The 26,401-nt window shown below is 55.9% G+C and overlaps 9 protein-coding genes across 9 annotated transcripts; 3 read left to right on the top strand and 6 right to left on the bottom strand.

Moving 5' to 3' along the window:
* Window positions 1–242: 242 nt before the first annotated feature.
* Window positions 243–1,561, bottom strand: B0T15DRAFT_237617 (ribosomal protein L15e). The gene is made up of 3 exons (XM_062863029.1): window positions 1,154–1,561; window positions 834–990; window positions 243–734 (listed from the first exon to the last, which is right to left on the bottom strand). The coding sequence occupies exons 1-3, from the start codon at window positions 1,238–1,240 to the stop codon at window positions 367–369; spliced, it is 612 nt and encodes a 203-aa protein (XP_062720123.1). The 5' UTR covers window positions 1,241–1,561; the 3' UTR covers window positions 243–366.
* Window positions 1,562–1,580: 19 nt separating this feature from the next.
* On the bottom strand, window positions 1,581–3,215 carry B0T15DRAFT_536226 (uncharacterized protein). The gene is made up of 3 exons (XM_062869541.1): window positions 2,598–3,215; window positions 2,395–2,532; window positions 1,581–2,335 (listed from the first exon to the last, which is right to left on the bottom strand). The coding sequence occupies exons 1-3, from the start codon at window positions 2,810–2,812 to the stop codon at window positions 1,798–1,800; spliced, it is 891 nt and encodes a 296-aa protein (XP_062720122.1). The 5' UTR covers window positions 2,813–3,215; the 3' UTR covers window positions 1,581–1,797.
* A 641-nt stretch (window positions 3,216–3,856) lies between these two features.
* On the bottom strand, window positions 3,857–7,012 carry B0T15DRAFT_237546 (uncharacterized protein). The gene is made up of 3 exons (XM_062863028.1): window positions 5,485–7,012; window positions 4,746–5,427; window positions 3,857–4,680 (listed from the first exon to the last, which is right to left on the bottom strand). Exons 1-3 carry the CDS (start codon window positions 6,878–6,880, stop codon window positions 4,077–4,079), a joined length of 2,682 nt encoding a protein of 893 aa, XP_062720121.1. The 5' UTR covers window positions 6,881–7,012; the 3' UTR covers window positions 3,857–4,076.
* A 4,183-nt stretch (window positions 7,013–11,195) lies between these two features.
* B0T15DRAFT_536217 (scaffold protein Nfu/NifU N terminal-domain-containing protein) lies at window positions 11,196–12,566 on the bottom strand. The gene is made up of 2 exons (XM_062869540.1): window positions 11,587–12,566; window positions 11,196–11,528 (listed from the first exon to the last, which is right to left on the bottom strand). The coding sequence occupies exons 1-2, from the start codon at window positions 12,364–12,366 to the stop codon at window positions 11,373–11,375; spliced, it is 936 nt and encodes a 311-aa protein (XP_062720120.1). The 5' UTR covers window positions 12,367–12,566; the 3' UTR covers window positions 11,196–11,372.
* A 334-nt stretch (window positions 12,567–12,900) lies between these two features.
* B0T15DRAFT_494807 (uncharacterized protein) lies at window positions 12,901–13,727 on the top strand (the record flags this gene model as incomplete). Its single annotated transcript, XM_062867048.1, has 2 exons — window positions 12,901–13,109; window positions 13,184–13,727. 2 exons carry the CDS (start codon window positions 12,901–12,903, stop codon window positions 13,725–13,727), a joined length of 753 nt encoding a protein of 250 aa, XP_062720119.1.
* Window positions 13,728–14,093: 366 nt separating this feature from the next.
* Window positions 14,094–15,299, bottom strand: B0T15DRAFT_512501 (uncharacterized protein; the record flags this gene model as incomplete). Its single annotated transcript, XM_062867986.1, has 1 exon — window positions 14,094–15,299. The coding sequence occupies one exon, from the start codon at window positions 15,297–15,299 to the stop codon at window positions 14,094–14,096; it is 1,206 nt and encodes a 401-aa protein (XP_062720118.1).
* A 1,617-nt stretch (window positions 15,300–16,916) lies between these two features.
* On the bottom strand, window positions 16,917–17,854 carry B0T15DRAFT_503616 (uncharacterized protein). The gene is made up of 3 exons (XM_062867476.1): window positions 17,469–17,854; window positions 17,215–17,409; window positions 16,917–17,143 (listed from the first exon to the last, which is right to left on the bottom strand). The coding sequence occupies exons 1-2, from the start codon at window positions 17,716–17,718 to the stop codon at window positions 17,243–17,245; spliced, it is 417 nt and encodes a 138-aa protein (XP_062720117.1). The 5' UTR covers window positions 17,719–17,854; the 3' UTR covers window positions 16,917–17,143; window positions 17,215–17,242.
* A 1,854-nt stretch (window positions 17,855–19,708) lies between these two features.
* Window positions 19,709–20,818, top strand: B0T15DRAFT_485988 (membrane bound O-acyl transferase family-domain-containing protein; the record flags this gene model as incomplete). The annotated part of the gene is made up of 3 exons (XM_062866331.1): window positions 19,709–20,056; window positions 20,241–20,410; window positions 20,743–20,818. 3 exons carry the CDS (start codon window positions 19,709–19,711, stop codon window positions 20,816–20,818), a joined length of 594 nt encoding a protein of 197 aa, XP_062720116.1.
* A 1,904-nt stretch (window positions 20,819–22,722) lies between these two features.
* B0T15DRAFT_503614 (ras guanine nucleotide exchange factor domain-containing protein) lies at window positions 22,723–26,343 on the top strand. Its single transcript, XM_062867475.1, has 5 exons — window positions 22,723–23,389; window positions 23,487–23,814; window positions 23,880–24,083; window positions 24,234–26,050; window positions 26,130–26,343. The coding sequence occupies exons 1-5, from the start codon at window positions 22,928–22,930 to the stop codon at window positions 26,220–26,222; spliced, it is 2,904 nt and encodes a 967-aa protein (XP_062720115.1). The 5' UTR covers window positions 22,723–22,927; the 3' UTR covers window positions 26,223–26,343.
* The last annotated feature ends 58 nt before the right edge of the window (window positions 26,344–26,401 follow it).

Below are 26,401 nucleotides of genomic sequence, written 5' to 3'. Positions count from 1 at the left end.
GTAGAGCACCTGACACACACACACCAGGGGGCACGAAATGGAGAGAAGACGGCTCGAATAGTAGATAAGAACCCTTCCGAAACCCAACTCCAAGCCTGGGAATCACAAATGCCATTCATAAACGCAGAGTTATCATACGCGTCCCGTACAAGGGCGCCAGTCCATTCCTTTTTTTGCTCAGCTAAAGCGAACTCCCCATCCCAGTGCTCCCAAATGCCAGCATGGCGTTGCTTGGCTTCGCCGTAGCCCCCGGGCAAGCCAGCCCGTTCGATATGCCATTTCACCGCACAAAGCAGAAGAGCCAGAGCCGGAATACCATCGCCGACGCAATATCCATTAGGGTCGCCCACTTCTGGTGCGCGACATTTACCGGTAGCGCCACAGGGAGAGGGTGTTGTGGCGCTTCCAGGTCTTTCTCCGGCCGGCGCGGGTCTTGTTGTAGCGGTGGCCCTTGTTGAGGCCGCGCGACTTCTTGCCGGTGGCGGTGAGACCGCGAGCCTCGCGGTGCTTGTGCACGGGGTTGACGATCCAGTTGATGCGGGGGTCGCGGCGGATGGCCTTGTGCTGAGGGTCGACGAGGATGACCTCGTAGTACTTGTAGGTCGAATCCTGGTTGATCCAGTAGGAGTTCAGGACGCGAAGGTTGGCGCAGCGGCGGCCGACACGCTCCTCAGCGGTGGCCTTGAGCGAGCGCTGGTACTTCAGCTGGTTCACACCCTGGTTGGTGGGCTTGCCTGCAAGAGAAGAAAGTCGGTCAGCCTTCCGCTCACTCCAGTCCCTACATGCGCCAATTGCGCATAATCTAGGGAAATTGGTGGTCGGAGAATCCTCACCATAGGTGGCACCCTTGGGAACGGGCCTCTTGCGGCCACCACGGCGGACACGCACGCGGTAGATGACATAGCCCTGCTTGGCCTTGTAGCCGAGACGGCGAGCCTTGTCCGGGCGGCTGGGCCTCGAGGCACGATGGATGACGTTCAACTGGCGGAGCTATATTGATGCACTCTCAGCAAATGTTCAACGAGTGTATAGCAAGAACGGGGCTGGTCGTGGCTCGGTTGGCGATAATTTCGATCGGTGAAATCGATCGACTTGATTGTCACCGGAGCCTAGACATGCCGCCGTCCACAGGTTCGAGGGTGCGTTAACTGACCTCCCAGCAGCGAACCCGAAGAAGGAAGCGAACGACATCGCTCTGCTTCTTCTTCGAAAGCTCCTCGAGGTACTTAAGGGCACCCATTTTGCCTGTGCAATCTCGCAGGTCAGCACCTCGTTGCCAATGAAATTCGGCAGTGTAAAATCGAGGCTGAGTGAAGCAGATAAATGCAAACCGTGTCTTCGCGAGAAGCGGGATATACGCACCAGCCTCGAACTCCTGTTGTTAGTACTGTCGAAGGAATCGGCCGTGTTGAGAGTCGGGAGGCACAAAATTTCGGGAACTCTACAGTTGTGGAAAAGCGAAAGCCCTAACCGAAGGGCTAAGCCGCTAGGCCATATTGGGACTAGTGCGGCTTGTCCGAGCTCTGCCTTCTCTCAACTTGGCCAAGGCGCTTGGCATGCTCACATCACTTGAGTTGAGTCGGAGGACACTGAGATTCAACAAGTCGCTTTCAGCACATCCGCTCTCGCGTTCTTAGCCAAGCCCATTTCGTAGCCGGCATCCCAAGCAAATGAACTACGGGGACTCCGTCGAGTCGTCGACCATGACTACCGCCCAAGCTGTCCCCTAATAACTTCCAAATAGCAACCATATCACGGGTAGAGACAAGCAATCTGAGGGTAGCCCACACCACACTTTCACTCGCTTTCCTGGGGCTGCAAAGTCCTTACCACGCCAGCAAGCGCAACCATCTGTCTCCTTGCCGCCACACCCCAACCTTCTCCGGCCTTCAACAGGCCCCTCCCCTTCCTCCGCCACTCGAACAGCCCCTTGGCCAGATTCTCCGCCTCAGTCATCCCTTCTCTATCCTCGCCGCTGTCCTCCCCATCATCGGCCTCATTATCATCATCATCGGGATCCTGCTCTCCGTTCTGAGGCGTCGTGGGCGTTATCCACCCTTCCACGACCTTCTCCCCATAGACTTTTCCGTACTCCAGTAACTTCCTCATGCCCTCTTTATCCTGCTTCCATGTCTCTCGAGGTGAAGTCAAGTCTGCGGTACGAGATTCCTTCTCTACTGTCTGATGACACTTCAATATCGCATGACTGAGGCGGAGGAGTTGTTGCGTTTGCTCAAAGAGCGGGTGGTCCTTTGCAGAGAAGGGCTGGGTGCTGGCACGTAGGGCGGCGTGGATACCTGCGAGGCAGTCGTCGTCGTCGTCGCGCGGCTTGAGGCTGGGGTGGTGTCAGTTGTTCTTCGAGCCGAGGGTTGAGTAAAGTAGAGTGGTACACACAGGTCTTGCTTGAGCCTTGCCACGGTTTCCTGGAATGTCTCTCGCCCTTGCGTGACCTGCTCTTTGAAATGTTGAATAAACTCTTTGGATTTCTTGTTCTGATCCATCAAGTGCTGCTCTATGGTCGTTGGCTTCGAGCTTCTCCTTTCACCCTGGTTAGGAGGATGCAGCAGATGCTGAATGACTAGCCAGCCACTACCTACCGCGCGGAATCTCCGAAGTCATCATCTCGGTCATCATCCTGCCTCGTGGTTCGCAAGGCGGTTCCACGACCTTTCTTGGCTGGTCTTGTGGGGAGAGCCTCGCTATCGTTGCCATCCGTGTTAGGCGAGGTCTTCGATGCACGGCTTGGGCGAGCGCGGGACTTGGATGGACGGTCCGGAGACACAGTGTCTTGACTTTTCCTCTTCGGAGGCATTAGGTTTCGCGGCTGCTTCTCTGACTGAAGGAGCAGCTAAAGATAGGCAAGCGGGGAAGGAAGAAATTGTGCTGGGGTCAACGTATGATCTTAGCGAGTTGGAATCAGGCTGACAACGAAGACATCAAGCGGGAAGCGGACCGCTTCAAGGTTGTGACAGTAAGGGGAAACCATTATTTAGTTGTGTTACCGGTCAGGAACTTGAACCGAATACCATCTTCCGCTACACAGGGCAGTGGTATTCTTGCCCATCGTGCCTTCCGCTTGTTCATGCAACGACCCTCTGCCACTGCAGTAGGAAGGTGCCACCCGGGTGAGACAGACAGCAGACATGGCTAACAGTGCCAACCGAATTTGCCCGAGCCGAGTAGGGTCACAGAACTTGAAAATAAGCATCCGTAGGATGTGACACACCAAGAGAAACGCTCTCCGAGTTCAGCACACGGGCCTGGAGATGAACACTCTGGAACAGGTCTTAAGAGCGACCCCTCAAGTACGGCTCATATGGAATGGTCTGGCATCAGTCTTCAGCCGAGCGCGGCTCGTTCGGATCAGAGAGTTCGACCATAGGGCGCCATGGAGCCACGGGATAACAGCGCCAGACCAACTCTTCATTATATGTACTGTACAGGTCCCCCATATCCCGTATCCCCTAACCAAACTCAAGCGCTTCCTTTTGTAGTCTCGCTGAAAGTACATATGATGCCCGGTACAAGCCCTGAAGCCCTCTCTGTGTCTCGTCTCTCTATCTATGGCGGGGATATCTTTGATTCATCAAGGCTACAAGTGGCCACCTGTATCGCCGGGAGAGAATGGAAAGCCTGAAGAAGGGAAAAGTAAAGAATGCGCTGTCTCGACCCAGCCATGTCTTTAAAGCATTAAAACTCGAAGGAAAACAAAAGGTAGAATAGAACAAGCACCATCTTGGCATCTTGATCCTGAGAGAACCGTCATATCCCGACAAACTTTCCGAAGAGAAGCAGAGGTTTCGATGCTGAAATCTTTCTGTCCGTATTTTCGAGAAATGACCTGCCTGCACCTTTAGTCCGACGATGGCAGCCTCTGCGCCAGCTGTGTTCGTGGTGGTGGGCAAGTCCCATAGTCTCGTAATACAAGTACCAACCGTTTCGTAAGACCCTTGTGCCTTCGTCTTCTTTTCTGTATAGCCTGCCCCAATGAGTGAAGCTTGTGTGCGTCTTTTAAATGGGTTGACGTGTATGTGTAGGAAGGGGGTTGGGACCAGTCTCCGAGATCTGCCTTCACCTCAACGGGAGTTCAGTGACAGGCCCTGGAATGATCCAAGCAGATCTCCTTGAGCCCCGAGAGACGAAATAGTCTGATCATGCTGGGGGCCACTGGCAGATTGTGGGCTTGGGAAGCGAGCAAGACGAGTATAGTCTGCTCCCTGGGACAAGGTGCCAGAAAATGCATCCGGTCCCTGCATCATACCAGGCGTGTACGGAATAGCTCCGGGTCGGCCGGCGTTCCCGAAGGAGCTATAGCCGTTGTAAGGATAATTGGCCGCCGGGTAGTTTAGTGCCGGGGCCAACGCCCGATCAGCGCTGAATGATGTCGCGAACGACGGCTGCATGCCGCGTCCTCCCTGATTAGAGCCGGAATAGGCAGCAGCCTGCGGCTCCTGTTGGCTCTCTTGGCGGCGCGTTGAGGTGGCAGATCGGTTCACCCCCACTGCTCCAGGACCGACGCCGCTCGGAGCTTGCAGTCCCAGGGGAGGGCTAGCGAAGGATGCCGGGTTGATCGCCGACATCCAGATGCGCGTCTTGTATATTTTGAAGAGATCGGTGACGAGCGAGTTGAAGTTGATATAGGTATCCGCAAAATAGTAAAAAGTCAGCTTCTTCCAGTCCCTAAATTAAGAAGAGGTCAGTTTAGAATTAATCTGGCGGCTAGAATCAGAGAAGGGACAACTCACATCTGGAACTCGGCATCAAGGATCTCCATGCTCAGGCCGTGCTCCTTGACCTTTTGCTGGCAAATCCGCTTGGCCTTAGCCTCATTGCCCTCCTTGTCCCGCAGGGCAATGACCTCATGTTGCTGTGCCAGGCGCTTGATCAGCTTTGGCTTCAGCTCGCCCGCACCCGGTTCTTGGATATGGTGATGTTGGCTCGGAGGGCCCATGCCGCCGACGGCGCTACCCTGAAGACCGTTGGACGCTGCCATGAGCCCAGCTCCCGCACCCTCCTGGGACGCGGCCGCATTTTGCGAATACATCATCAGCCACTTGTAATGCTCCTCGGCGTAGAACTCTTTGAATTCCTTCGCCGTCTGCCAATCCACGTTCTCGTGTGCAACGGTGCCCAGGTCGGTGCCCCGATCGGCTTCCACTATGACAAGGTCGCCAGGTCTTACGGTGAGGCCGGTACCCTCCTGGATGTAGAAGACATCTGCCCTCGAGCATTTAAAGAGGACGATGTGCAACGACTGGTTGTGCCGCGGCTGCGACATGCCATACATGCTGCGATGTGGTGAAGAAGGTCGGGTGGTATAGGAACCAGGACCAGGCATCCCGGCGTAGGGGGACGAAAAATGGTTGCCATAAGCAGCCTGGCCTGGAGCTTGCTGAGAGCCGGCAGCGCCAGCGAAGTAGTTTGGAACTGGAGACGTCGTTAGATGAGGGAGGGGAGAAGTTATACTCGGAAGACACTGCTTACGGGGGTTGGTAATGGGATAGCTGGAACTCTCAGGGTATGCGGCAGAGAATTCCTGTGCATGAGCAAAGTCCTGTGCCGTTGGTTCAAGTGCCTGGACAGCCTCCCCGATGGAGCTGATTGAAGCCTGGCGAGTTGGCACGTCTGCGAACGAGTGGCGCCGGCTTTGGGAGAGCTCTCCCAGCCCGCCAAACCCGAGCGAGGTGTGCCAATACGCTTTCTTGACGTTCTCCAACTTCCTGTTCTCAACCGAATATGGTGCCCTATACGGGCCGCCGACCCCATACTCACTCATTCGCCGCGGAAGAAGGCCCCTTCGGGTTGCCGCGTCAGACCCATCATTCAACTCATCGTGCTCGTCGACCGCGTAATCAGATTCTTCTGGCACGGGCTCCTGCAGGTAGCTACTACTCAAGCCAAAAGCGCTGGCTGTGGAAGCCCGCGGCCGTAATCGCGAATTTTGGTAATGCTGTTGCCGCAGTAACATGTTCTCTCGCTGCAGCAGCTCGATAGTCTTGGCGGGGTCTTGGTGCTGGCTGCCCGGCACGGAGCCACTGCTGTCGTCATCATCATCTTCATTCACCTTCCCCAACATGGAGCCATCATTCGACATCTCGCTCAGCATGCTAGGCCGGGACGGTCGGTGCTGAAGGCCATGATGCGGGATCGCTCGTCGAGTACCCATCAACGTGGATGAAGTCATCGACGCGGCAATCGTCTCGGGCTCGAGTTGCCCCACCGAGTAGGATTGCGAACGGTAAGTCTTGGGTGTCGGATGTAGGGGAATTGCGAAAGGGATCTGTGAATTAGGCGTCTCCCTTGTAGCCGGTGAAGTCTGTGCCAACCCGCCCAGCCCACCATCACTTCCGAAGAATGAATTGTTGGAGCCCCCCGGTGGGACTGTCGAAGTTGGTGAAGGGAGAACCTCGGTGAGACGCGACGGTGGTTCTTTCTTCTCAGTGTTCCAAATGCCAGTTCCCCAGGGAAATGAGCCGCTTGTTGGATGGCCCCGGCCGAGCACACCAGTCGTGGCTGGGTGTGAGCCCCAAGATGCGACTCCTCCATCGCCGGAAGGTGTAGTCGGATGGGACGTCGTTGGTGACATGGAGCTGCTCGCAAAGGATCCTTTCCTCTGGTTCTGGCGTGCCATAGGAGGCTGAGACGTGTCGTTCAACCAAGATGCCCGGCGCACCGGTTTTGGAGGTTGAGCAGGAGGCGGTCGGTTTTCATGGCGATTGTTTTCTGGCTCATCATCCGAGCTCGCCAGCGCTTCGGAGTCGGGCGTTGACCTCCTATTTAGCTTCTCTAGCAGTATCGCTTGGCTATTTGGCGGACCAGCCGGAAAGCTCCCTTGCCCTGGCTTGGACTGAGGGCCGGGTTTGATCCCACTTGAACTCATGATTCAAGAAGCAAGAGAGCAATGCTGCTAGTGACAAGCAAGATAGAAACCCCTTCAGGGGAAATGGGGAAAGTTCAAGGAGATGGCGATGTAGACGAAAAGTCGATCGAGGAAACGGAAGGAGTTGGTTGAACGCAGGGTTTTGACGTATGCGCGCAATCGACTGGAGAAGCTGTGTCAGACCGTGATGGAAATTATAGCAGGTGGCGGAAGTGGTCCTGTTACCGAAGGAGAGGTCGAAGTGGGCTGTACCACTACCTCGGCAGAAACTTAGAAAGCTACGCACGAGCGAACTTGCTTCTGTTTGACCCTGGCGCAGGGGTTCTTCTAACCGAATTTCTTTCTAGAAATATAGTCGAAATGGTCGTAGCAGGAGATGGCCTGAAGGAGATAGCAGAGACCCGAAATTGATGGTGGACGAGTTGTCACGCGGGCAGATGGATCCGCAGAGTGACTTCGAAGGAGGTTATGGAGACCCAGGTGCATAGCTGGGTAGCGTCGGTTAGGTAGGGGCAGTTCGGTCCGTGACCCTGTCCGACCGGCCGGGTGCCCTTACCGAGCTTCTTGAACGAGGCCTCGAGACGGCGAGCACACGATCGACGCGAGGACTGTGTGGCCGGCTTACGGGGTGCGCGGTGCTGGTGTGAGAAAGTGACAGCGCTAATCGCTGGCTCCCATTGACGGCGCGCGACGCTCGACGGACGCGGGTAGCGACAAACAAGTTGTGGCTAGCAGGTTGTACGAGGGTAAACCGATCGCGCGTCGCCGACCAGGACGGTAATACGTCGTTGACTTCTCGAGTTGTTCTGGTAGTATGTACGATAACTATGGTAACTATGCGTCTCTGACGCTGATGGAGAGACCGGAAGAAAGCTGACAATGGGCTTGTCGAGCAGAAGGTGAGGAGAAGAAGGGAAATGACGAAGATTGATCGAGGCGCACGAGGTTGCTGGTCAATTGTGGTCCAAGTGTTCTGCGGACTTGGATGTCGAAGGTGTGAGCGGGGAAAGCTGGGGGTGGCACGTCCGTTACCTTAACATTAGTGGCTGGAACCCCGGTCGGTCAGGCAACCTAACCCGATCCAGACCGAATCGTGTCAAACGGGGTTGAATACTGTGCTGGTCCAGAACACCCCAGATTTTCGAGAATGTCTGTGCATGTCAAGAGAGATCTCAGCTATGCCAAACATACCAGCTCCTGCGTAGAATGCGGAGCTGTCTCCATTGCGGCGGATTGCCGTCTTCTCGTGAAGTCGCGGCGAGGACATTTCCGGAAGATCACTCGGAGGAAGCTCTGCTGGGCCACTAGAAACAAAGAATGGAAACCTAAAATTCGACCCGCATGCGAACCCCCGGCACCTGAGTGCTAGGAATGGGATGCAGGGGGAAAGCGGAAAGGCAGAACGGTGTGGGGCTGGTGGAAAATCAATGGAAGATCACGCAGCCCGATGGCAGCTCATCTGCAACTTGAAGTGTGTTCAGCAAAAAGGACGCGCGAGGAGTCTTGACTGAACCGCATCAACTGCACTCATACTACTAGTACTTGGTAGTAACCACCTATATCTTTCTTGGGTGTGAAGCTTGCAGCCTCGTGCATTCACCGGCCAAGTCAAGGACGTTTGGGGTTAATCCACAGCACGGCGGGGTATCTGCACTTGTCCTACATCAACGCCGTCTCCGTCTTCCATACCTACCTAGGTAGCTGGTGTGGCCCCTTCGGCGGCTGCTGAGTCGACCGGAAGATATAGTTCAGTGATGGCTTTCCAGTACACGACGCGTTAGTACATGTATAGTACCTTCCCTTGAGGAGAGATCAGCTGCGCCGTTGTTTGAAGGGTAAAGAAGACGGATCAAACATTGACTTGCAGTTCGTGAAAGTTGCGTCAAGCACCTGGAAATCAGACCACCATTTCTAGTGGCGCAGCTCATGCCACCCATGGTAGCAAAAGGCATCTTCACAGGAAACCGTCAGGGCCTTGAGTCGATATACGTGCCTGCATCAACCACGGGTGCCCTATGCTGACTGTCGATGCATACCGCTGTATTGTACAATACGAAGTACTAGACGTCAAGGACGTCGGCAATGCGACGCCGGCTTGGCAGCATTTGGAGGCATTCGCACTGTGTCAAAGCCGCTGCAAGACCATGAAGTCAACAGGCAGCTCCCTGCCCATTGTCGGATGCGGGAAGAAAGGGCCCGTCCCGTCATTTTGCCTTTCGCACCACCATGGTAATCCGTAGTATGTACTGGCCTGTAACTGCCAATATGCTTCGTGATCCTGATTTAGGTGGCACTCACCCTGAGAATCTTATGCATTCGATACAACACGATTACCTACCTTGTACTATCATGGAACGGAATGTTTGATTCCTCGTGCTGCATGAACTTTGGAGCTATGTGCCCGCCGCCGTTCTACGACACAAATGCACGCTTCCCTAGGCTGCAGGGAGCCAAAAACGGTTGGACGATGCAGCTCGATAGAGTGGCTTTGAGCTCAGACTCCCTCGACAACGCTCGCAGCCTTCCAAGATTTCATCGTCATTTCTCAAGGCTTAGACAGCACCTGAGTTCAACCCCCGCCTCCGCGAAAACAACGATGGCGGTGATAGGTAGGAAAAAGCGAATGCAGCATCTGCGGTGGAACCACACCATCATGCTCGCAACCCAAAGATGAGGCAGATTTGTGCCGTCTATGGTACCTCATGGCAGGTAATCCTAGGTTTCCGGCGGTTGATTTCTCTTCGCGATACACCATCAGTGAGATACCAATACGGCAGATATGGCCTCAGACGGACCATCCTACACGCGCACTTGACGCGTACTGTGGGAGAAGGTTGGGGGTAGGGGGCGGGCCACAGGTGGAGACTTGTGGAGGAAGAGCTGCAAGATGCATCACGCGCTCTCCCTCGTGCAGATGGCACTTGTCTCGTTGCCGATTTGCTTCCTTTCCCCTGGTGTACCTCGAACTGGACACCAGTGACTTTGGGGTCGCCCGGTGTGTGAAGGTCGGGTCAGAGTTTATGGATCTCAAGAGCACGACCGCCAAGTCCTTCTGGATACCGGCCGACAGAGCTCATCTTCTGGCCTTGAACTGGCCGGTTGGAGGCGAGAACCTGCACCTCGCGAGCGGCGGGCAACGACAGAGGATATACGAAGTACGGCAAGTCGCAATCCACTGTGTCATAGAACGGAGCTTGGGACATGGTAGAAGGAGAAGAACTGTCCATCAGCCTAAATTCAAGTGGACGCACACGCGGGATCGGACACTTCTAGGAAAGTTCAAGTATGGCCCCAAAGGCGGCCTATCCTACAATACCATCTCGAAAGATCACCGGAGCTAGAAGAGAACCTGCTTTCGGGTTGAACACTGACAGCAACCCAGGTCCGCTCTTTCGCCGAAGTGATGCCCGCGGATGTTCTGCATCCAGCTCCACAACTGTTAGTCTCGACGTGTCCACTTTCTCAATGCGCGAGGGTGATCACTCGGCCGATTCTTAGCGTCCGTACCCCGGATTCTCGATCGGTCCCCACGTCTAGATCTCCATGGACCTTTCTTTACCACCTTACACTCCATCATACACTCAGTGTACCATGTACACGGTCTCGGCAGGGCGATTTACGGTGGAAGTTGAGCCTTTGTCCCCTCCCTTGACATTCTACGACCACGAAGTTCTCTGAATCAGCAGTTTCCCACGCACTCATATCCGTTTATTTACCTTGATTTTCCGAAGCATTGCTAACCAGTGAGACTTCCTTTCATGAGGCTTCTCGTAGCATATCGATACGGCATCAGATTGTAGAGCCCTGAATGTAGGCCTATCTTGCTTTCAGCAGATGACAAGATACATGCTCTCCCCCCGGTCAAAAGAAGTCGTAGACCAAATCTTGTTTAAGCGATAAAGATAGAAGTCAAGCAAAACTGAAAGCGAAAAGGGAAATGGGAAGAGATAGAAGAACGAGAAGTGAGGCTAAGAATGGGGAATTGGAGGGAAAGAAGGAAAGAAGAAGAAAGAAACCGAAGATGTAAGAAAGAAGATACTGGTATTGGCAGCCGCATCCCTACGCCTGGTGGGTAATACAGGGATCGGCTTATTTTGGCCAGAGGGAGGCGCTCGAGTAATGGGAACTACTGCAAGTGGAGAATTAGGCCTCTCTCCGCCGTTGTTTTTGAATTGCTTCTGGCAAGTCTCCGACTCCGCGCTCTCGATATGACGGGGCAGGCCTTCAAGAGTCAAGCACCGTGCTCCTCCGTCCAGGTCACGGCGGGCAGGGAACCCTGGCAAACTGCGACGAGAGGATCCATGGTGAATTAGAGTGTAACCCTTCCACATTAAGCATATAGCCATCAGAATAGCACAAGACACATGTTATCTTGGTGCATAAGTGAGGTACCCAACAGCAAGGGTGTACGATGGATTCTCTTACTGTATATATGACCTCTATCGTCGCCAAATGCCGGGGGATGTTCTCTAAGGCTGCCTCAGGGCCGGATTTACCCAGGAACAGAATCCAGCGAGTCCTTCCCTACAGTGGAAGGGGGGACTTCACCCTTCTGTGCCTTCAGCTTCTCCTCAAACTTGGCGAACTCTCTCATCGCAATCTCTTCCTCCTGATCCAGGACTTGATGGACGCCCTTCACCTCTTCGATCTGTATCGTATTAGCATGCATTGCAGTGCTCGTGGACCGAGGGTACAACAAGACTTACATAGTGCATCAGCATGCCCTCGATGCCATTCTTCAACGTCACCGTGCTGGAGTCACACGTCCGGCAGGCGCCCCTCAACTTCAGCTTGACGTACCCTTCCTCAAACCCCCTGAACTCAATATCCCCGCCGTCCTCCTGAATCGCCGGCCGCACCCGCGTCTCCAGCAACTCCTTGATCATCCCCACCACCTCGCTATCGTTCTCGTCGTAGCTCAAGCTATCCCGTTCTGCCTCGCCCTCCTTGCGCTCCACCACGTTGACGATGGTCTGGCCCGACGTGATCGCCTCGGTGATGAGCGAGAACACCTCGGGCCGGATGTGCGCCCAGTTGGCGTCGGCGGCCTTGGTGACGGTGATGAAATCGGCGCCGTAGAAGACGGCGGTGACGCCGTCGATGTTCATGAGCTGCGCGGCGAGGGGCGAAGGGTACGGAGGGGATATGGTCGAGCGCGGGGAGAGGTACTCGATGAAGGGCGAGGTTATGCCCTCCGGGAGGATGCGATGGTTGGGTAGGAACTTGAGCGCGTCCGGGTTCGGGGTGTTTTCGGTCTGGATGAAGATCGTGCGGCGCGAGGTCCTGGGGAGGAGAGTCCATGGCCGCTGAGCTTGTTGTAGGCGAGGCCGGAGCCCGGATGCGCTGGATGGGAGACGGCCCGCACCGTTGTGTGTTTGTCTAACCACTGTCTGTGGTACCCGGAAACATGTTGCGGGTTGGTTGAATGGTCGAGGAAATTTGGGAATTCGAGGCGAGAAGCCTCGTAATAGCTTGTTTGGCGGCATCGTGTATGCCAGGTCCAGATCTGAGTGCTGAGTGAGAAGTTGAAGGATTAGTTAGAAGCTAATAAAATGCCGATGCTGCGGAGAGAGCCGAACATTGCCGCAACGCATTTCGTTCCGCTGACAAACCAATCAATCCCGATCGGACCCTGGGACCCGCCGGCTGCGTCATAGACGGTCCACAGGGCCCAAATTTTCTCGGACTGCCATCACCAAGAACCGTTAGCACGCGCATGCGCGTCGGTCACCCGCGTTGCATGAGCTGATCGATCACCTACAGGTACAGCAACGAGACTTCCATTTCTGGCCCGTGAATTTGCATGAAACCCATTGGTACTGAGCAGTTTGTCAGTTCGGAATCGGGACTGAACTGGCCAATACCAGATCTGATTCGCGTCGAGTTTTGTGTTACCCAACGCTCCTCGCATCGGTCGGCGCAAGGCTCCAAAATCCTCCAAATCACCATCCATGCGGAGGGACACTCGACAGGAGACAAGCATCGAGCGCCAATTGGACTAGAAGAGTCCAAACGGCGACATGTCAACCACCGAGAGCGACGCGACGGCTCCTGCTGTGCAGTCATCCTTGTTCGGTACCGTTTCACCCGAGCCGACTGCGCCGCCAGCAATGGATTCTGCCGCCGAAGGCGTTGGTGCAGATGCCGAGCAGTCGCTCCAACCAAGCAAAGCAGAGTCTAGGGTTTGCGGTGTATGCGGCACTCAACCGGGCAGGTATAAGTGTCCCCGGTGCGTAATGCCATAGTACGTCGTCCATCTTACGCACTTCATACCAAGCCCTTGGTATTGACCACCGCTCCCAGCTGCTCCGTCGCCTGCAACAAGCAACACAAGGAAAACCACCCGCCCGATCCCCCCAAACCTAACGCTCCCTCCCCCAATGCTCTCAATAACAACAAAACCAACTCTCCCGCCGAAGGGGAAGACCCCTACAGCATCCTCCTCGAACATCGCGAAACCTTCCAGCGCCTCTTTGCTAAATACCCCTCCCTCCCCTCCGCGCTTACCCGCATTCACGAAATTACGCTCCCGCCCTCCGACAACAATAACAACTCCTTCGCTACTAGTTTCTCCTCGATCCCCGGCGTCGCCGCCAATACGTCGCGCAACAGGACACAGCCGTGGACGAAAGACATCGGCCTGCGCAAGGGCGCGGAAGCGCTGCGCAGGGCCAGGACCGACCCCAGTGACACCGGGGACGGGGTGCGCGAGTTCTGCGACCTCGTTCGCTTTCTCCTGTCTAAGAGAGGGGAGAAAGGGCGGGAGCTGGTGAGGAGGGTGAGAGAGGAGGTGACGGCAGAGGAGACGAAGGTTATCGAGCGGTTGTTGAAGGAGGAGCGCGGGTGACTAGGGATCTGTCTCCCACGGCCAGTGGCTGTGGGGTAACGCGGCATATGGTGAGTGTTCTGTCGAGGTTTGTATGGCTTTGTTCTTTGGAATGAGCCAGATAAGGGGTTTGGATGCCACCAAGGGCGGCAACGGCCGGGGGAAGTTCAGGGAATACGCATTAATAAGGGGGTCCTGTGCGCGGATGCCTATATGATCACGCCGGGAGGGACTTGGCACACCAGCAGCCAGCAGCGGCTGTTGCTCGTCACGTCGTGTCATTATCATTACTACTCGGGCATACAAGACGTCACAAATTCTCAGGTGAGACCACCCCTTCCCACCCCGCCAGCCAGGCAGCCAGTCTCGGCCATACACATCCCAGAATTAACGCTTGAACTTAGCAAAGAAACCCGTCTTCCCAGCCTTGGTAGGCGACAGCTCATCACCCTTTCCCTCCGGCACCCCAGCAGCACTACCGCCAGTGGGAGACTGAACCGAAGAGTCTTTACTCCCCCTCCGCCCAATGCCGCGCAGCGTCCACAGCGAATCGGCCTTGCGCAGCAAGGGGAGCGAGAGGAGCAGCTTCGGTCGGCCGTTGTGGGCGCGCGGCTCGTCGCTCTGTGTCCAGTCGACGCGTGTGCGGTCGGCCGGCGGGAACCGGCACAGCGGTGGCTCTTCCGCCGGGAGTGGTGCTGTCGTGCTGTTGGTCGTGCTGAGATTGTACTTCTCTTCGGCGAGCACGTCCAGCAGGGGTTCCATGGCGATGAGCGAGCGGCGCACGTGGTGGTTGCGGTTGTCGTTGGCGGAATGCATGTCGGCGGCGTTACCCGTGCTGTTCCGTCTTTTGTCGTGGCGGCTGGCGGGACGCAGGAGCCGCAGGAACTCGTCTTCCAATGTGTGCTTGCGCGGCGGCTGCTGCTCGTGGTGGTCGAGCTGCGCGGCTTCCTCGAGGATCCGGGTGCGCTGGAACTGGTTGCGGTCCAGGACCTTGTCGCGCTGCGTCTGGGTTTGCTGTAGCGTCCGGGACAGCTTGGCTGGTGCAATGGCGGTTTCCCCGCCGTGGCCGCCGCCTTCTTCTGGTACCGCTGCTGGGCGGACTGTCCTTGGCCCATCCAAATGGAATTTGAGCGCTCGTTTTGAGAGCTTGTGGACGAGGTCGTTGTTGCGAATGTTGTCCACCGTGGTTGTTCGCACGAACTGTGATGCGGCTTGACTGGGGACGTGGTGATACTGGCTGGCTTGATTCGTCGCGACATCCGGAGGAGGGGCGGCAAGCGCCGTGTGCGTTGGCTTGTTCTCTGCCGACTCGGTCCGTCTCAGTTTCGTGATGAGGTCGGCGGCTGGCTCAGCAGGTTTCTGCTGTTTTTCTTGGTGCCGAGTGCCATCTCTGCGGTCAGATCGCTCTCCGCGAGCCCTTTGTTTCCGCTCCGCCTGTAGTCTTTGCTCCGCCAATACAACATACAGACGGCGGGTCAACTCGTCGGGATCGAAGTGCCCTTCAGGCAGTCTGGCCGGGCCCTTGTACGGTCTTCCACCTGGCCAAGGGCCAGCAGGCCTCTGCTCTTTGCCGTAGTTCGTCCTGTACTGCATTGTCCAGGCCGGTTCGACAAACATTGGCCCACAAAGAGCGGATAGCTTGCGGGCTGTGAACCGATGTTTCGAGACTCTCCCGAAGAACAACCCAAGAACAGCCTCGACAGCAAAGCGAGTTTCCACCGCGCCTCGGCCCTATACTTTTAATCGTGACCTTCGGGGATTGTCCGCCGGGTTTCGAGTCGCACTGTCTCAGGCGCTGTCTTGATTTGGCTTGAACTAGAGGAGAAGGATGCTGATGTCTAAGACAGGGAAGGGATGTGCGGTCTACAGAAGCCTATCAGGGCTCCAGGCGGGACAAGAACAAGCGAGCTGTGTGAGGTCGGAGAGTTCGAGCCCACGTTACGCACGGAGGGCACATCGTGATTGTATATATGGCTAGGAGAAGCACAGAGACGACCCGCTTTGTCACCGGCAAATCCTATTAACATCCCTGTAGCCGAAGCATCGACGCTACGTTAGGGTTGCAGAGCACACGAGCAATGTTGGGGGTTGGCCAGGGTTCGCGTGAGTCCACAAGCCGGGCTCGGCTATTAACATTGCTTGGTGTGTGGGCTTTTGTGCGGCAGTCAATCCACTCCCAGTGAAGCATCAATGATGAGGATGGGAATAGCGGGATAACTACACTAGCAGCCAACAGGAGCGATGCAGTTGCTGGCGCAGGGTGAGGAGAAAAGTCGCATGAGTTGATCAGCTTCCCCATCTGATTGTGGAGACTGGGGAAGAGGGATCAATCCTCCTCCACTGGCTGGTCCTCGCGCTTCCAGGGGTCCAAGATGCGAGGCTAAAATGGGCTGGTCATTTGACTCGGCGCTAGCTAATAATGCAAAGAAGGTGGTGATAGCGCCAGGTTTGTTGGGTCGTCGTGACCACCTTTCTCCCTGTTTGCCTGCTTTCTCAAGGAATCATGCGAACAGCAACAGGGCAAGAAGCGGTAGTTAGACCTGGAAATCGTCACCCAAATAATGGAACCGTTACATAGTAGGTGAGTGAGGGAGTTGTTGTCCTTTTCTTCATTCCTTCCTCTCCCTCGGTGAGTCGATGCATGTGGCTCCCCTGCCAAGCTCGTATGTTCTTCGGCGGCATCCCAAATCCGGCATGGGCGTTAGGAAAAAGCTGGATGGTCGGGGGGAGGATGTGACTTGACGTGATTTGTCCGGGGTCGATGAGTCCACTTTTTAAGGATTGCGGGGGTCGCGGGTCTCTCCGAAATCCTTTGGTACCCGCCGGTTGTCCAGAGCGGAATATGTAAGGTGTGTAGGGCGGACCTGTATGAAACTTCACCCCTGAAGTGATATGATGAAGTGTCAAGAGATTAAGATCTGAGCTGGTCAGAGCTGGATGAGGTGAGGTTGTTGAAAGCTCAAAGAGTACTAGTACTTCTTCGACAACCCAACAGCCAGTCGTCTACTTCAGACAGAACAATCGTCTCCTTGATGTCTAGGTAGGTAGCATTCTCTGTCTGCAATCAGTAAGGTACGATGTGATGGCATTTAGATTCATTACTAGTTGGCTGCTGGCAGATTGAGTATTTGGGAGGGATATCTGTGATTTCTAATGCACTCGCTGTAAGTGTCTGCCTATTCAGTGACGCCACAAAGTAAGATGATGAGCCTTGAGTGAGTGAGATGGTTTGTCATACGCTATGATATATGTAGGTAGGTACACATCTCAAGTGATGGGAAGCGGAGATTGTTCCACAATCGATCATAATACATAAAGTGAGAAAGAAGAGCAGAGTTGGTCGTTTGAGCCTCCAAAAGACCAGGCCCGATGATAGCCATACAAATATTGTACATTCACTCTGGAAAGCCCCATTCTCATGGACATCAGACACTTTCCTTGAAAAGCGACGGTCTACGGTCAGCATTTCGACACTTTCGGAATTGGAACATTTCTGGAGGATACTCACCAATGTGCTTTCCGTCGAAATGGCCACCTCAGTTGAGGTAGCTAGAGAGCTGGCGCATCTGGTCGTCCGAGAGGCCGGTGTACTCCATGCAGGCCGAGCCGCAAGGGGTCGGGCGAGGACCATCCGCCGTGCAGGCGCCGGTCAAGGCCACGGCAAGGTTCATGCACGCGGGTGGAACATTTTCAAACCTAGCCACTGAATGATACTCCGTCAACAAATCTACAGGCGGTAACATACATAAAGGAATCACTCACCACCAGGGAAGGGAACCGAAGTCCAGACTTTGTTTCCGTTGTTGGCCTGATCGTGGAGCTGGGTGTTGCAGATGTCAAAGTTGTACATGGGGACATTGCAAGGGCCGACGTCGCTAAGGTTGTTGAGGAGGTGGTGCTTGTTGACACAGCCGGGTCCAGGGTGATCTTTGCACCATTCCGTGATAGTGCCTGCGAAGATACCGCCGACGGTCATGACCTCAATGATCTCAGCAATTGTAATGATGGGCATGTTGGGTGGCAGGTGGAATTGTGCGAGAAGTGTGATTGGCAAACGAAGAAGACAGCTTTTGTTGGGATGATGGCTTTGGGTCAGTCACCTTCGTGAGCGGATAGCACACCCCTTTTATACTTGGAAGGGTCGCTCCTGGACGTCTTGCTCAAGGACTACTAGTACCTACACAGTAGTGTCTCGGGCAATTCGCGACTGCCCGACTTTTGCTCGCTCACGTCATCCTGACAATCTCTGCCCGAGAACTCCCTCTTGCGTGGTTAATGCCTCATGAACCCAGAATGCTGGACTTCATATCGGGAATCTCCGCGAGCTCGCCTGCCTCCATTCGGGTATTCGCATCGGCGGTGTTCGTTGTAAAGCTGCAAGTCATCGGCGCCAACCGCTCCGGATCCGATCACCAGACTTGACTAGGAACGTACCTAGGTAGGTAGTCGCTACTGAAGACTCGAGACTGCATTTCCGGAAGACTTTCTTCGGGTGTGGATACTCAAGAGAACGTACAACTGCTGCATTGTGAACTTGTTCACGCTGTTGTCAGCTTGAGAAACAACTTAATCAACTTCTTCGTCACTGCTGCTCATTTTCGATCTCTCATTTCGTGTTAATAATGTGGTCACAGTGAGGGGTGTGTCATTGCCTGTTGCTGTCAATGACGGAAAAGGTGTATAACATTCACCAAGGCTTCGAACTTTTCAATCAACGATCGTACCTGAAGGATTCTTCTATGGAAAGACGATGACTCACACCGACTACGTCCGTACCATATTGTATTACTGCATGATGTATACGCAGGCCACATGGGACAGCCTCCTAGCTGTCTGCATAGGTGCGCCCGCATAGGCAGCCAACTTCGAGCCTTCCCATCCTACGAGCCGGGCCTGCAATTCGAGTTACTCGGCCGGATGCCACGCAGACGGGGACGGCATCTGCAAGTACAATACGGCTCCGTAGATGAATCCGAATCTAAGATCCACGTTAAACTAGGTAAGCTGCAAGAAGATTTCAATAGATCTCTGATTATTCTCAACTTCATCGAAGTCTGGTTTCAAGAATAAGGTATTCTAGATTAATAGCACACCACAATCCTACCTATCCTGCATTAGCAGATCGAACAAGATCAACCTAAGCAGAATGGAGATGGGAACACGCTTTCGCAAATTCTGAGTCACGAGCCGAGCTCAGTTGGGACCATGGACACATGACCCAACCGGGTTAACTCGGTCAGTTCGGGGATATCCGTGGCTGTAGCAGCAAAAGATCCAAATCTGGATAGTGAAAGAATCGACTGATGTCGACGTAGATCTTGTCGCTCGGGACCGAACTTATTGACGCCTTCCTATTGAGGACGCCGTACTGGGTTGAGCTCCCGTCATGCTGTGTCAAGATCTGGAAGGAACGATGGGGGTAATGAAGTTGCTGTCCGAGGACCGAGGAACCTATAAGATCCCGATTCAAGAGAAAACGGATCATCCCTGGTGACTCGGGATTCAAAAGTCAGCAAACAATGCTGCGAGTCAAGATGCCCGAAGTCTCCGGCCTGCACGCGCCATCCTGGCTGTTCTTGGGAGTTTATGCTTCCTGCCCGTTACTCGTGTTCTCCTCCACCGTTATTCTCTTCTACCTGGCCATCCAACGCCAGTTTGACGCGGCCCGGCTCATCCTCTCAATTCTCCACCTCCTCGGGGTCGTCGTTGCCCTGGGGTTGAGAAACGTCTCGCTCGTTCCTTTCAACCATCTCCTGGTCCCGTCGGGGCTCATCATCACGCTCCACACAACATCGGTCCTTTTCTTGGAAAAGAAAGTGGTCAGGCTGCCGGGTCCTGCTCCCTTCGCCCAGCGACTGCGTGCCGTCTTCCGCGTCTGGGCTAATCCTCGCCGGCTGCGCCTGTCGGACACTGACAGCCCGAACACCGACAACGCAGTCCGAGTCAGGTTTGCTCATCTTCGATGTGGACATGCCACGGCCCTGTTGGCAGCCCGTCACCTCATGACCGTCTTCACCACCAACGCACTACATGGACTCCACCTGAGTCGTCGTGACTTTGGCCCAGACAAGCAGGGCCTCTTGCCCCCTCTGACGGAGCGAGATCTGTACCTGAGAGCGTTGGTGTCTTCCCAGTGGATCTGGGACACATGCCTGCTGCTCACCAGCGCGCACGATCTTCTGGCGGCCGTGTTCGTGTCGGTCCTGCAATGGGACCGGCCTCCTGAGTGGCCTCCGCTCTTCGGCAGCATCACCGAAGCGTACTCCCTCCGACGATTTTGGGGTGTGTTCTGGCACCGGCTTCATGTGGCCGTCTTTGACGCTTACCTAAGTATGGTCTTCCGTGTCAAGGTAAGGAGACCAGTACCCATTGCTCCTCTTCAACTCTGCCTCATTCGAGGTGTCCAGGCTGACGACCGGCTGTGCGGCAACAACATCATCCTAGCCCGCACGAGAAGAGGACGCAGCGCGGCCAACACTGCACCACCAACACCAACACCAACACCAACGTCAACTTGTGCGTCGGCTGTTGGAGAGTGACATAACCTTCCGTGCGCTCCGGGCGCTGTGGATGTTCATGCTGTCTGCCCTCTTCCACGCAATATCGAACTGGGTCTTGACGCGAAGGTTCCATGCAGTGCCAGAGTCTCGCTTCTTTCTCTCCAATTATGTCGTGTGCTTGGCAGAAACCATCTTGGAAAGCAAGTTGAGAATGGCAGGGCGAACCATGGCCCTACAGGGTTCCGGTGCGCGGTTTGGGCAACGGGTGGTTGGTTACGTCTGGGTCACGAGCGTGCTCTGCTGTTTGACCGCGGCATGGCAATATCCCCGTGTGTATGCAGCTCTAGGCTCCTGAGTGTAGACGTTACCGGTATGGAAGACATGGATGTGCTCAGATATTGATCCGGCTTCAGCCGAAAGTCTCAAATCGGTCCGAGTCTGTTTGCTCAACGGGGTGGGTTCAGATGTTTCAACTCTACCAACAGCATCAGCTTAGCTTCTTGCTTCTTTTATCATAAACGCACGACTCGGGGCAGCCGGGGCACCGGACTCCTGACCCAGCAACAACTGTTGGTTCGTAGCCGCAGCGGCATTATCAACTTGGCCAGCTGATCCTAGGTCGGCCCTTGAACTCGGGACCGATGCTCAGGAGCACAGCTCGGCCGGCTCCCGCCGAGTCGGAGTTGTGCTGCTCAGTGCCTCCCCCAGCCTGTTGCCGCGTTGCCTGGTGTGACCGGCCCTCGCCGGCAATATCCTGACCTCGTCATCGAGATCATGTCCGCCACTGCGACGAGCAACGGTTCAGTTCCGTTCCGAGTTTCCAAGCAGGCTGACCCCAAGGTCTGTTTCGCTGGAGCAAAGCTCGAAGAGGCAAGCGTCAACACCATCACCATCACGAGCTCACCCGGCTCATCCTCGTCCACCTGCTGTTCCCGTTCCACATGAACCTCCGTCTTTAGGGTAGTCCTGCTTATTGACTTCCTAGATCGGAGGGACCCATGACCTTCCCCATCTGATGAGGAGACCTTGGCCTCGGGGATCAGGACCTGCCGAATACTTTCGTCCTCAGTGTTTGCTGCAGCCAGCATGGGCAAGCGCCATCAGGAGACAACCAAGGTACCCCGTACTGCGGTAGAGTTTCGGGTGAAGGAACAGAGTGGGACCGAGGAAGAAGGCTTCAATTGGAGGACCTCCAAGGTGAAGGGGGATGAAGGATATTAGAGGGCAGAACGCCCGAGACACGTCGGTACGGACGTGCCCATGACGGCTGCGCTTGACCCAAAGGTCTGAGCGGTAGGTGGTTTCTCCATCCAGATCTGATCGATCGTAGTGTTTCAGTTTCCCTTTTGCAAACTGCCTTTCCTAGCAGTCAGCACTCCTCGCACGGAACAAACAACTCCATGCCAAATGTAAACCACCTTCTACCGATCCTTACCTTATTGCTCCTTTCCCCAAAAAAGGATGAGGAGAAGGCATTAAGGAAGACATCGTTGCGGAAACTTCTCAGCTTTGGCACTATTATTGATATGCCGAAGCAACAGAAGCCATGACAGGGTGCGTTGCATTGGATGGCACGCTCAACGGTATTGTACAGCAATGATACATACCGCCTTGTGCAATCCTTGGTTGGCCTCGATGCTAATAGGTAATGCACATCGAGTGCAGACAAGTTGCCAAGCATGGCTAACTTGGAGTTTCCACCTTCCATGACGCATGTGATGTATTGAGAGGAAAGGGGGCAGGCGTCGAGACAAGTCCGTTGTGGAGTTGAAACAGCAAACAGGTTGATCAACGGTACGAAGTACCAGGTACTTGATATCCTCTGTGTTTCGAAACCCGGGAGCTTTTCGGTTGATTCTTCCGAGCAGGAGGAACCCATGCGAGACATGATGGCCACGCAAACTTACACGGTAGATTGACTACCTAGTTGGATGCAGTGGCTGACCGTTGTGTACCGAGATACAAGTCATAATCAGCTGTCTTCAGAGTGCATACGAATGCCCAGTAATAAAACCCACAAACTAATCTACCTAGGTACCTAGTGACCGAAAAACCTGAGGTCACAGTTCCGGCCAATTTGACAGTTTCTCGAATCTCTTGGCATCGGACACCAACGTGGTTTCTGCAGGGGCCGGAAACCGCCGGGTCCACAGTCATTTTGTGGGCATGCTTGGAACACCACAGCTGCCGAGCCGAGCAACCTAGCAGGAAGCCAAACTAAGCTGTTTCGGTACTGCGTGAGGCCCAAACTTCAAGTTTGCAAACATGCAATCGGGGCCGCACATCTTCATCCATCGACGAAGGAGACCGCGAGTAGGAGCTACCGGCTAGGTGCGGGACACTGCAGACCGAGAATCTCGGACCCGAGGGGACTCAGTCGACAGACGGTGTTTGCGGTGCAAACCCGTCCAAGACAGACGCGGCCGGAAGGGGCCCCTTGCTTAGGTTTTGCTTGGGCACCACGCTGGGGAATGGGGATAGTCAAGTTACAGTAGAACTTAGCAGTCCTTGCTCTCGGGATCCCCGACCACGGTAGGAATCCCACAAAGAGGACCCTGACAGGAGTCCAAGTCCAATTGCACGGAGTTGTGGCTCTTACCACTTTTTTCATTCTCGCAGAATTCCATCTTTTCAATCCGGCCCTGGAGCGCGCTGCGATTGTGATGTTCATGCCACCTCTTGTCGTTGCCATGTGCTCTTAATAAAAGTCACGTAGCGATCATGTGGGCACAGACTCGCAAGGCCGTGGCAGACAGTTTCGGAGGAGAGCTGCCGCAGCAGCAGCAGCAGCCCGTGGTACCAACCACTACCCCGCCGCAAGCTGCTGCTGCTGCTGGTACTGCTTCTACTACTGCAGCTCCGACTACAAGCGCCCCAAGCTTCGCTGCGCCGTCCGGACCCAATCCTTCCGCCTCTGGTTCCGAGGCCACATTTCTGCTTGACGACGACCTACCTATTCCAGGCGGCCGAGACTCGTTCATTGCCTCCATCGTCGACGACCCGTTTTTCCTCCGCTACAGCGCCCTCGAAACCGACCCGGAACCTAACGCCCACGCGATTGGCGATTCGGGCGCGCCAAGCGCTAACCCGACGACGAGTGCTGGTCACCGCAATGAGGAACGGCAACAGCCCTGGATCCCGCCTCGAAAAGACTCTCTGAGCGATACCAATCCGACTCCCTGGGTAAGCAGCTCGCACCTTTCTGCTTCTCCCGGGCCCGGCGGGGCGCAATTCGGCGCAGGAGGGAAATAGATTACAATACGCTGACCATCGGGCGCAGTTCGAGCCCAGACAGGTCATGGAAACCATCAACATCGCCGTCATTGGTGCCGAAGGCGTGGGCAAGTCCACCTTCATACAGCAACTGCGGCGCGCACCGAGACCGTCGAGCGTACACGTCACCACATCGCGCTACGATGTCGACGGCACCACCTATCTCGTCACCCTGGTCGAGCTCGATCTCGAGAGCATCATCGAATTGGACCCGAACCAGCCCGTGCACTGGCCCAAACAGATCGGAGGACACATGTTGCCGCGCATCGACGGCGCCCTGATCCTGTACGATGTTGCGAACCAAGGAAGCATGCGCGAAGTGGCCCCGATCATGAGTGAGTCAGGGCCTAGAGACGGTACAGCACTTGCAGTGGCCACCAGCTTGCTAATCCTGGCGCAGCCGCCCTGGCGAACTCCTCGATGCCCACAGTTCTGGTCGCTACGAAATGCGACACGCCCGACGACCAGCGGCGCCCGGATTTGGCGGGGCTCGCATCAAGCTTTCCCACATGCCACGGCCACTTCAAGACGGCGTGCAATGCCCCTGGAAGCGCTCGGGAGTGCCTGCAGGCCATGCTAAGGGCTGCTCTGGCCAGCCGGAGAGGTGAGATCTACAACGTGCCGAACGGATATTCTCCCCTGCCCCACTTGTGCTGCTGCGGCCCCTGAGCGGTCAACGAGCTGGCTTGTGATCGAGCACGGAGCGGTTATGCAGGTCCCGCGTTGTGAAGTGGAACTGATGGCAGACAAACAGACAAGTCGGATGGATCCGTCTACCGGAGGCGGGCCGCGTCCACGAATCTCGATGCCCCTGTCGATGTGCATAACGGGCGCCCCATCAGTCAGCACAGTAAGCACAGCAGGGCCAGTTCCGACTTCTCGCTTCTGCGTGGCTTCTCCAATCCACCCCACGACGGCCAATATAAAGGACAGCCATCCCGGTCGCGGTCGGATTACCCAACCTCCGCTCCGAGTAGCAACCTAAGCAGTGCCAGCACCGCCGTCCCGGAAGACGGGAAACAGACAGTGTCGAGCATGCTGCGCACACCCGGCATTCGGCTCGACAGCGGAAGCGAGTCGTTCCTGGATGTCGAAGAATCCGACGGAGAATCGTACCAGTACTCGGAGGATATACCGATCCTGCAGCGCAGCGACGACAGCTATGGAAATGGGAACCGGCCGGCCAAGGAGCTGGGCGTGAGCTTTGACGAGCTTGTCGACAGGCTGATCGCCGAGAAGATGTCGAAGGCTGACCACAACTTTGCCGACATCTTCCTCTGCCTCTACCGGAAGTTTGCCGCCCCTTCTCAGCTCCTGGCGGCAATCCGCGCACGGCTGGACCGGCTGAGGGACGACCGGCACGACCGGACAGCCCATTATCTTTTGAGGATGGAGGCGCAGTTCCGGATCATTGAAGTCGTGGCGAAGTGGCTGTCGCTGTACCCCGGGGATTTTGCCCGGCCGGCGACAAAGAAGAGCCTGGAGGAGATGGTGAAGCAGCTGTCGGCGGAGCCCATGTTCTTCGCTGCGACGCACCAGATGCGGGTACATCTAGAGCGGAGGATCATCGAGGACGACGACACGGGCTGGGCAAATTCAGATCCGGTTGAGGGGGCCGAGGAGAAGGACGTCACGGGTCGGAGGCGGAGCGACGTGGCGGAGTCGATGAACTCGTTGCAGCTGGAAGGGTCGAGTGGCGGCCCCAGCCAGCGACGCGCATCGCAGAGTTCGGACCTGTCTGGCTTGGAGGCGTCGCAGAGCGGGAGCGGCCGGGCGCCGGTGCGGTTCCAGTTCCACACGGTCGAAGACTACGAGCGCGAGGCGGCCACGCTCGTACCCTCGCCGTCCCTCCCGCTCAACAAGTTCAGGTACCACATGTTCATGGAGATCGACATCGAGGACATGGTGGAGGAGATGACGCGGATCGACTGGGTCATGTTCAGCTCGATCCGCATCCGCGACATCGTGCGGCACGTCAGCCTGTCGCACGACCAGAAGAAGGAGTGCCGCGGGCTGAAGAACGTCAACCGCATGGTCTCGCACTTCAACCACGTGGCCGCGTGGGTTGCCAACATGATCCTGATCCGCGACAAGGCCAAGCACCGCGCGCCCTGCCTCGAGAAGTTCATGCAGATCGCGCAAAAGCTGCGCCAGCTGAACAACTACAACGGCCTGGCGGCGGTGCTGGCGGGCATCAACGGCACCGCGATCCACCGGCTGGCGCAGACGCGCGGGCTGGTGGCGCCCGACGTGCAGAAGCGCTTCGCGGGGCTGGTGCTGCTGATGGGCACGCAGAAGAGCCACTTCGCGTACCGGCTGGCGTGGGAGAACTCGCCGCTGCCGCGCATCCCCTTCATGCCGCTGCACAGGCGGGACCTGGTCTCGGCCGAGGAGGGGAGCCGCACGTTTGTCGGGCCCAACAACGACCGCATCAACTGGAAGAAGTTCGAGGTCCTGGGGGAGGTGCTGCTGCCCATCATGAAGAGCCAGGGCCAGCCGTACCAGAACCTGCACCGCCACGAGCAGAGCCGGCAGCTGATTCTCGACTGTCGGATGCCGACGGACGAGGAGGTCAGTTTTACCTTGTTTTTGCTTTTTACTCGCAAAGTAGTAGTATTTCCCCCGGTGCTGACGTTATAATGCGTTTTAGGACATCTACCAGCGCAGTGTGCAGGTCGAGCCTGGCGCTGGCGGGGCAGCAGAGCCGAGCAAGAAGAAGTTTGCCTGGTTGACCAACAAGTAGGGCGGTGGTCAAGCAGGGAGAACGGGGAATCTTGCGGCGTTCATTTCAGGCCTGGGTGCCCGGCGGGTGGTTACCCCGATGCGGTGAGCTTTTGTTGTGCGGGCTGGACCGGGTTTCGGGGTCGGAAAGGGAGGGGAGGGGGGGGGGGGGGGGGGGGGATGGGTTGTGGTGGAGGGTCA

Source organism: Chaetomium strumarium (genome assembly GCF_033439665.1).
Source record: "Chaetomium strumarium strain CBS 333.67 chromosome Unknown B0T15scaffold_5, whole genome shotgun sequence".
Classification (NCBI taxonomy): Eukaryota; Fungi; Ascomycota; class Sordariomycetes; order Sordariales; family Chaetomiaceae; genus Chaetomium; species Chaetomium strumarium.
Note: the sequence above shows the minus strand (reverse complement) of the source record. Positions and strands in the feature narration are given on the sequence as shown.

Coding starts and splice junctions, on each gene's coding strand:
- B0T15DRAFT_503614 (XM_062867475.1), top strand. CDS start 22,928: ATGTGGGCACAGACTCGCAAGGCCGTGGCAGACAGTTTCGGAGGAGAG. Junction 23,815..23,879: donor CGAAGTGGCCCCGATCATGA/GTGAGTCAGGGC, acceptor ATCCTGGCGCAG/CCGCCCTGGCGAACTCCTCG. Junction 26,051..26,129: donor GGATGCCGACGGACGAGGAG/GTCAGTTTTACC, acceptor AATGCGTTTTAG/GACATCTACCAGCGCAGTGT.
- B0T15DRAFT_237617 (XM_062863029.1), bottom strand. CDS start 1,240: ATGGGTGCCCTTAAGTACCTCGAGGAGCTTTCGAAGAAGAAGCAGAGC. Junction 991..1,153: donor TTCGGGTTCGCTGCTGGGAG/GTCAGTTAACGC, acceptor GCATCAATATAG/CTCCGCCAGTTGAACGTCAT. Junction 735..833: donor TCCCAAGGGTGCCACCTATG/GTGAGGATTCTC, acceptor CTTCTCTTGCAG/GCAAGCCCACCAACCAGGGT.
- B0T15DRAFT_237546 (XM_062863028.1), bottom strand. CDS start 6,880: ATGAGTTCAAGTGGGATCAAACCCGGCCCTCAGTCCAAGCCAGGGCAA. Junction 5,428..5,484: donor CTATCCCATTACCAACCCCC/GTAAGCAGTGTC, acceptor CGACGTCTCCAG/TTCCAAACTACTTCGCTGGC. Junction 4,681..4,745: donor CTTGATGCCGAGTTCCAGAT/GTGAGTTGTCCC, acceptor TTCTTAATTTAG/GGACTGGAAGAAGCTGACTT.
- B0T15DRAFT_536226 (XM_062869541.1), bottom strand. CDS start 2,812: ATGCCTCCGAAGAGGAAAAGTCAAGACACTGTGTCTCCGGACCGTCCA. Junction 2,533..2,597: donor GACTTCGGAGATTCCGCGCG/GTAGGTAGTGGC, acceptor TGAAAGGAGAAG/CTCGAAGCCAACGACCATAG. Junction 2,336..2,394: donor GCAAGGCTCAAGCAAGACCT/GTGTGTACCACT, acceptor ACACCACCCCAG/CCTCAAGCCGCGCGACGACG.
- B0T15DRAFT_503616 (XM_062867476.1), bottom strand. CDS start 17,718: ATGCCCATCATTACAATTGCTGAGATCATTGAGGTCATGACCGTCGGC. Junction 17,410..17,468: donor TTCGGTTCCCTTCCCTGGTG/GTGAGTGATTCC, acceptor AGTATCATTCAG/TGGCTAGGTTTGAAAATGTT.
- B0T15DRAFT_536217 (XM_062869540.1), bottom strand. CDS start 12,366: ATGCCGCCAAACAAGCTATTACGAGGCTTCTCGCCTCGAATTCCCAAA. Junction 11,529..11,586: donor AGGGCATGCTGATGCACTAT/GTAAGTCTTGTT, acceptor AATACGATACAG/ATCGAAGAGGTGAAGGGCGT.